Source organism: Symsagittifera roscoffensis, chromosome 7, assembly GCF_963678635.1.
Source record: "Symsagittifera roscoffensis chromosome 7, txSymRosc1.1, whole genome shotgun sequence".
Taxonomy (NCBI): domain Eukaryota; kingdom Metazoa; phylum Xenacoelomorpha; order Acoela; family Convolutidae; genus Symsagittifera; species Symsagittifera roscoffensis.
This window is the reverse complement of record NC_087068.1, coordinates 13,851,417-13,859,468: the sequence shown is the minus strand read 5'-3', so window position 1 is coordinate 13,859,468 and position 8,052 is coordinate 13,851,417. Positions and strand designations below refer to the sequence as shown.

Sequence of the window (8,052 nt, the reverse complement as noted above, 5' to 3'; positions counted from 1 at the left end):
TTTTTGGGCGAAATGAAAACGCACTACCATAAAAAGGAAAAGCCAAACAACTTCCAAAGGTGTGTTTTTCGAAACTTTGCTAAATCCATTGGCTTACTGTGATAGATAGTAACCAAGTTTAATGATTTGCCTATAAATTAAGTTTAAGAAATATAGATAAATTTGCTACAAATGGTGAAAGCTGGCATTTGCAGACCTGGAATGTTCAATTAAGTGTTTCATTTAAAAAATCAAATTTTCAGAGAGGGTAGTTCAAATTATTTGCAGACGGTCGATCTAAATAGATTAAAAACTCAAAGCAAATATTGTCCAAAATCTTCTTTAAAAATTGGCCTTTTAGAGAGTAAAAGCATAAATTTGCGCTTAAATTAAGCCACTAAGGTATAAATTTTTTGTGAATCAAAACTGAGGTTTCCTATTTAAGTTCAGGCATGTTTTGCTTCAAGCACAAACGGAACTGAAGTTCAAAACAGAATCAATTCGCTATTTTTTCAACTATTTTTTCGAATTACGGTAATTCAACTATTACGGTATCTAATAATCGCAAAGGCCAATGCTAAAAATTACATGATTTAAAAGACTTTTATTCAGAAAAAAAAAGCAATTATTTTAATTTCCATAGTTTTTAAATTAATAATTTTCCATTTCACCAAAATTTTTTAGTATTTATTAATACAAACTCGTCAGATGCACTACACTTTATATCAATTCTGTTTAATAAGTTCAGAAGAAATATTGAAGAATGACAGGAACAGCTAGGGCGATTGCTACAATTCCGACACTGGTTTGGCCTCTGGCTCCCACATTGTAGTACATGACGAAGTCCTGCAGTTGAGCAGAGAAATAAATACAGTTCATTGATCGAATAATATAATTGAACCCGCTGCGCATCATAGTTCAATTTGTAATAGGACAGCCATAAAAAAACTAGAAAACTAGAATCTAGGTTATCAAAAGGTCATATAATTGATTTGAACTACAATTTAAATTCATTTCGAACACTTCCCACTTCCTTGAAACAAAAATGAGTCTAAGAATTGAAAAAATTACGGGTTTTATGTCAATTTATTTCATATTTTTTTCTAATTTAATTTCAATCTTTTTTTTTCAAATTTCTCGTTAACCTGACCTTGTCGTATTTGGACATATCTTGTAAGTCGGGGTAGAAGGTGAACGTGTCTATTTGGGTCTCCGTGACCTTCTTCAGCTCAGTGTCGGCCACGAACTCGAGGAAACTGGTGTTGCCATTGCTGTTTTTCAACTGACCAGGGCCTTTGTAGCACAATACCTAATAACAGCTTTCAACTTAAAATATATTTTAAAAAAAACTGTAAAAAAGTATTCAAAAAGTAGATTTTATAAAAAAAAATCTTTACAGTTTGCTATCGGAGCTATAAGCTCGGCTCAATAAGAAAGATTCAATTACCGTAATCAGCAGGCAGATTTTTGAGAGGTTCTTTGGAAACTATACAAACATTTAGGGTCGTTAAAATGTAAACATTTGCTGAAAAGGTTCCGTAAAACTCTCTTTAGGTGGTTTGTATAAGGTTCTAAATAGACAAGGGAAGCAATTGACTTGAATTCTCAAAATTGGATTGCTCTATCCAAGGGCGGATTTAGAGGCGAGGGGGGCGGGGCGGACCTTTGTACTATTTTGTGATTTTCATTTTTGGCTGACGGACCAATATAGACTAATTGTGAGGGGGGAGCGCGCGCCAAAAAACGATTTTTTGGTCAAAAATTTCCAAAAAGTGCCAAAAAATGCCTTTTTTGGCCTGATTTTTCAAAATTTTACATGCAGTGCAAAAAAATTGGCAAAAAAGAAGTCTTTTAATGCTTTGGGAGAATTCGGAAAATCAATTTCATCGACTAAAAAAAGATCGACAATCGACAAAACGGACCAAGTTAACATCCTTCCCTCTAAACACGTTTAGGGGATGTTAACTTGGTTCTAAGTTGGGATTTTTCAGCCAATCAAAATCGATTTTCATGCGAGCTGTTTTTGTGGCAAGTTGTTTTATTCCAAAGCTACATAAACAAACGCCTTAGTGATGTTGTTTTGAGGTCATCAACTCACTCACTGAATTGCTCCACTTTTAAAACAATTTAGTGCGTGAGTAGATCAAAATTTTCGTAGCATCCGTAGAATTAGTCTGTCTCTGTCGTGTTATTGAATATCGAGAAAGTTATAGAACCGGTACGATAAATATGTCAAAGAAATGGTTTGAATATTGCGCGCGAAATCTGTAAATGGCAAATTTAAAATATTTGTTTGTAAATCTAAATCAAGTTGCATTACAAATTAATGAACATATAACTTGGTGAGCGACAATCACCTGAACACGTTTTTGGACCAGACGTGTTAAGATAAGTTGTAACTATGCAAGGGCGGATATAGGTATTTCTCAAGGGGAGGGGGTGGATTTTCAAAAAGTTTTCGAGCGCTCCCAGAACCTTATAAAGACATTATTTTCATGAAAAGTTTTGAGCCGCAGACAAATTTTAGGAAAAAAAAAACAGGTCAAAAATACCGTTTTTGGGCACTTTTTGGAAAATTTTGACCAACAGAGCGTTTTCTTTGACATGCGCTCCCCTTCAAAATTAGTATTTGTTGGCGCCCAAGGCGCCTTCAAAAAAGTTTAGGGTTCTTCGGTCAAAATGGATGTCATAAAATAATACCTTTGGTGGGTGAGGGGCAAATCCCCGAAGGGGGGAGGGGAGGGGGCATCCGCCTACCAACCCCCCAAAATCCGCCCCCGAATCTAAACCCTTAAAATATTAAGGTGAGCAAAATACAAAAAAAAGCTCCGATGATTTAAATTCTTAAAATATCGCTAGTTTTTTTTTTCAAGTTGATTTCATATTTGATTTCAGAAGAAAGACTTATTCTTTTGTGAACAATTATGGCATGGTACTTATTAGAAAAAATAACGGTCAGAATACTCACAAAATTTCGGAAATAAGTTTTGTCGGATCAAGTTAACATTCGACCACCCCCCCTCCCCCCTCCCTAATAGACAAAGTTAAGATCCTCCACCCCAGCGCTTAATTTAAATTAAAATTAATTTAAAATGCTCGATTCTGATTGGCTGAAAAATCCCAAATTAGAATCAAGTTAACATCCTCCCCTAAACTTGTTTAGGGGTGAGGATGTTAACTTGGTCCAAAAAAAAACAACTCGCAATATACTGAATACCGCAGTCGCACCAACGTGTTCTGAGCCAACAGACGATAATTCCTTATACGAAGTATAGAGCCGGTTATTGAAGCATAGAGGCAGCGCTTGCTTAGATCGCCCAACAGCCACTTTGAAAATTTTTTTGATTTTAAATTTTATTTTAAAACCTGGCGAGTTTTCGTACTAATGTTTTTTGCCACAAGTTGACTTTTGCAGCCAGTTGCGCGGTATTGTAGAAATTGTGGGTTTTCTATCCAAAGCTTAACTGTGGACCATTTTTAAACTCTGTTTTGTTGATACAAAAATTATTTTCACTAACAGCCGCAATCTCAACCTGTTAAACGGTTGTTGTGTTATCTACCAAAACAATTTTTTGGGGATCGCTCGACTAGCATAAAGCTCGACTAAAAGTTAGAAAACATGAAATTGTAGAGACTAGCATACTTTTATTAGCTTAATCTTTCAAAAATTCAAAACAACCATCATAATCCGCTCATCCTCAGAAACATAAAACTACAATCATAATCCGGTCAAATTGAAACTTTCATTTCTGAGAAACAGAAAAATGAGCATTTGAGGGACTGAACAAACAACAAGAAAACGAATTTATTTATTTATTTGTAATAAGTCGCGCTTCCAACCTTTAATGGATTGAACCGAACAGTATTTTTCGCGCCAATTATGAAAAGTGTGAAAAAATTGTGATTCACGAATATTTTTGTTATAGTGATTTTAACTTTAACTAGATATGATTTTTGTGATTTTTCTGTTAGTTGATACAATTTTCAATTTTAAAACTTTCATGTTAGTCGAGCTTTATGCTAGTCGATACATCGCTCAATTTTTGTTTTGATGAAACTTTCTTTGGAATCCCTGATACGCGAAAAATCGAACGGACGAAAAAAAAGCAGCCAATCAGGTTTCAGTATTCTAAAATTTGGAACGAAAGCATTAAACTCTCAAAAAAGTAAACATTTCCAGGAACTTGATATTGAAATTGGCAGAAATATGCAAAAACTTTCAAATTGTCACTGGCCGCCGGCGAATTGTAACAAATTTTACATTTCGCAAGGGTTTCGTTATAAAACAAGCCGAATGGTGTTTCATTTAGTTCTTTTTAATTGAACGGCAATTGACTCTTCTTAATAAGTGAATTGGTTTCTTTCTCGACTGTTTTTGTTTTCGATTCTTCGCCCGTGAGTCTTTCGCCTATTCGGTTCTTCGTCCTTGAGAATAGCCATCAAACTTTCCGTAACTTGTCCTTTCAACAAAAAAATTAGTCACTTAGTGCTTTTTGCTTATCTTGCTTGATTTTATTCTTGCTTGATAGGTGTTTGCCGACTCTTTAATTGCTTTGCAAAATGAGCTCTTCCAGAAGCATGCTGCTCTATATAAACCTTCCAAATGTTGCCCATTGAAATTCTGAACTTAAGTATATACTGTATTGCAATTTGTTTATCTTTACCTACCATCGAAAATCAAATTACACATCCTGACTTTGTTTTTGGCGCCTGTTTTTGACCAACTTTTTTACTTACGCAATGTTACATGCGGGAGCATAAATCATAATTTACTGTTTAGGAATATAAATCCAAGCTTAGTGCTAGCGTCATTAAAACGAAGAGTAAGCCAGATATATGATTTAATGAATAGAAATTTTCCGGGTCGAGGTCAAGGACGTATTTTCCGACCATTGCGGCTCAAAATGGGTATGTTGAGACCATTGCTACCCAAATCAGGTATGCTGCGACCATATGTTGCAATTTTGCGTGACCCCTTTTTGAGCTATGTTGCGTGACCAATGTCTTTACTTTGCGCAACCCATGTTCCGACTTTGAGCGACCCATAACGGATATGTTGCGACTTTGCATGACACATGTTGCGACTTTAAGCGACCCATGTTGCAAATTTGCGCGAATGTTGTTGCAACTTTGCGCGACCCATGTTTAGACTTTTGCGCGACCCATGAGTCGGCGCGTCTCAAGCCTCTTGCAGGAGTGTGGAATTTCGTTCACAGTTTGTACGAGAAATTTTGTTTGAGAATGGGGATCGAAGCTGGAATGTACGTGTTCCTCATTGGGTGTGCTATGCATTCTTGAAATGAACATTTAACAATTTGAAGACCTCGCGAAAGCGTAACTCAGATTTTCATACCGCACACAAAATTGTTCTAAATTGAAAAATTGAAACCACGCACGCTAACTGGTCATAATACAGTGCTGATTTAAATTATCCGGACAAAATAAACAAAACTTGAATTTTCAAACGCGTCTTTCTCAAATTGGGTTAAGATTAGACAAAAAGTGAAGAGAACAAAAGTTGCTTAGAATTTCATCAAAATTTTTATGGTGCAATTTTTTCTCCAAAATTCTCAACCAAAATTTTACCCGAAAAATGGAATATTTTGGCTTTTTTCAATTAATCAAGAATTACACTGAAACTATTTTGTTAATTGATCAGAAAATTATATCACAAGAAGTGTCCTACATAGCCCAACAAAAATTGAGAATGGTTAAATCTCCAAAAGTTTGCGCAAATTGTTTAAAATTTGTTTTTAAACAGATATTCTGGTTTTTATATAGTAAAAATTACATTTATTGACTATCAAGTAAAAACTTTTTCTCTTATACTGGTTTTTGGAGATTTAACTCTTCTTAAACTTTGTTGGGCTATGCAGGACGCTTCTTGTGATATAGTTTTCTCATCAATTAACAAAGTAGTTTCAGTGTAATTTGAGAAAAACGCGTTTGAAAATTCGATTTTTATTTGTTTTGTCCGGAGAATTTAAATCAGCACTGTATTTTCTTATAACGACTGAAGTTTCAACACTTCAAATTGATATTGACAGTCCAAATTTTTAATTTATGAATAATTTTTTACCAAAAGTTTTGGAGACCAATTGAGGGCTACTCGGAACATTCAGGGCTTCGGCCTAGTATACGAGCAGTACTGCGTGTATATAGTTTTGAAAAAAATTGTCGTTGAACGTCCTAATTGATCTGTCAAAAATGGATACGGTAAAAAATAACAGAATGACCTTCCTTTTGTTGAAGATTGAATCGCAATGCGAGAGCCTGTTTGGGGACAAGGGGGGCTCAAAAACCCTCTCCTGCAATGACTTACGCCCCTTTTCCCTCCCAACACCTACACATAACTGTCTGATTTCTAAATAACCCCCCCTCCCCCTCCCAGCCCATAAGCGAATCGGTATAACTTTTTAAATTCTGAATGAAATACAATCACTTACCTCAATTACGAACTGTGCGTCCTGGGGGTCTGAGGTCTGCATCTGGAACAGGGGCAGATTCACATAGGGGTTGTTGTAGGCTGCCACGCACTGCAGATTGATCATTGGGCATTGCTTGTTATTTAGCAAATCCAGAAGCTCCGAAGCCTATAATAACAAAGAAAAAACAACTCTTGAAAGTATCTCATGAGCTTGAGCGCTTATGAATAAAAATAACCTGGCCGAAAAAAACCTAGCATTTTAGGCAAAAAAACCATCAGATCTAAGCGTGTTTTCAGCCAGTTTTCTACCGCAAATGAAGATTTTTGAAGTTTTTCAGAATTACCTTGCAAGAAATCATGCACGATTTGCATCCCAAGACACCACAAGCGCTAATTTCTGGTTACTGTAAAGCGACGAAAAAGAAAAAACTGAAAAATAAAACTTAATCGCCTTCAACGTAGATTGGAAAACTTACCAAGTCCAGATTGTTGAGACCTTCCTTACATTTGACATCTTTTCCTATTTTCTTCCAGTGTTGTCTATTCGTCGTTTTTCCATTGACAATTGCCAGAGATATCAGAGTTAGGAGAGCTAATTTTGTCAACATTTTAGTCAACTGTTTTTCGATTTTTTCTTCTAATTCCAAACTTAAATTGTAAGTCGGTGGATTAAGTTAACTGATCGAGGGCGGAAATGGTCAATAAATAGTTAACTTCTTATCGGTATAACAAGTTAAACTAAAGTATTTAAATCTTATCAGTGTTGTACCAAATACAAATACAAAGCTATGAAAATACCCGTAACCAAAACTATGGCTCGAACTTCCCAAAAACTTCACAGTTCATTGGTCAAAGTTTATTTTGCATGTTTGACAAACCATGGAAACACATTTAATCAAAATTGCATCATAGGATTATCGCCGCTGAACTTTTATGGTCGTATCGGTATCCAAACATAGTTCGGGAGCCGTTTTGTCAGTGGGTCAACAACTCTGTGATTGATCAAACAGGGGTTCGAAAAAGAATAAATAAATTAACAGCCTTTATTACTGGTATATTTTTCTTATCAGGGCTGACCGAAGTTGAACTGAAACGCCTTACCACGTACAGAATGGCAATTAATATGATTAATATGAGTAAATATGTATTTTAAAATATAGAGAATTTTGTTTGATATATGGCGCGGGGCAAAATTTAAAAAAGGAGAAACTTGATTTCTGAGAACATCAGATGATCTACCAGGAGTGTAAAACTATCTAAGGAAAGTGAGACGGTTGGTTCCTCAAAAAATTATGGAGAAAATACGAGTTAATCGGGTCTTTGCAGAGATTTGCAGGTTGTTTTACTTTGTTCTCAAGAAACGCGCACGGATCATGCTGGGTCTCGAACCACCAATCCTTCGATTAAAAGAGATACTTGAACCATTCTTTTAGCTTTCTAGTCTATATTTTTTTAGCTCCTAAGTTTATAATCTTACATGTTAAACCTGATTTAAAATTCTCCGCGCCTTAAATTTACCACTGCCGCCTTACCAATTAAAACGAGATGAGAAAAGTTTTAGGTTTAGCTCTATAAATTTTAAAAGGAAATTCAAGCACAAAATTCAGAATCTAGGAAATTGTAATCATTTTGGTTAATGTGGGTTC

At 35.4% G+C, this 8,052-nt stretch overlaps 1 protein-coding gene across 1 annotated transcript; it reads right to left on the bottom strand.

Moving 5' to 3' along the window:
• Window positions 1–568: 568 nt before the first annotated feature.
• On the bottom strand, window positions 569–7,213 carry LOC134851376 (uncharacterized). Its single transcript, XM_063867433.1, has 4 exons — window positions 6,883–7,213; window positions 6,426–6,572; window positions 1,130–1,288; window positions 569–825 (listed from the first exon to the last, which is right to left on the bottom strand). The coding sequence occupies exons 1-4, from the start codon at window positions 7,012–7,014 to the stop codon at window positions 724–726; spliced, it is 540 nt and encodes a 179-aa protein (XP_063723503.1). The 5' UTR covers window positions 7,015–7,213; the 3' UTR covers window positions 569–723.
• Window positions 7,214–8,052: the final 839 nt, after the last annotated feature.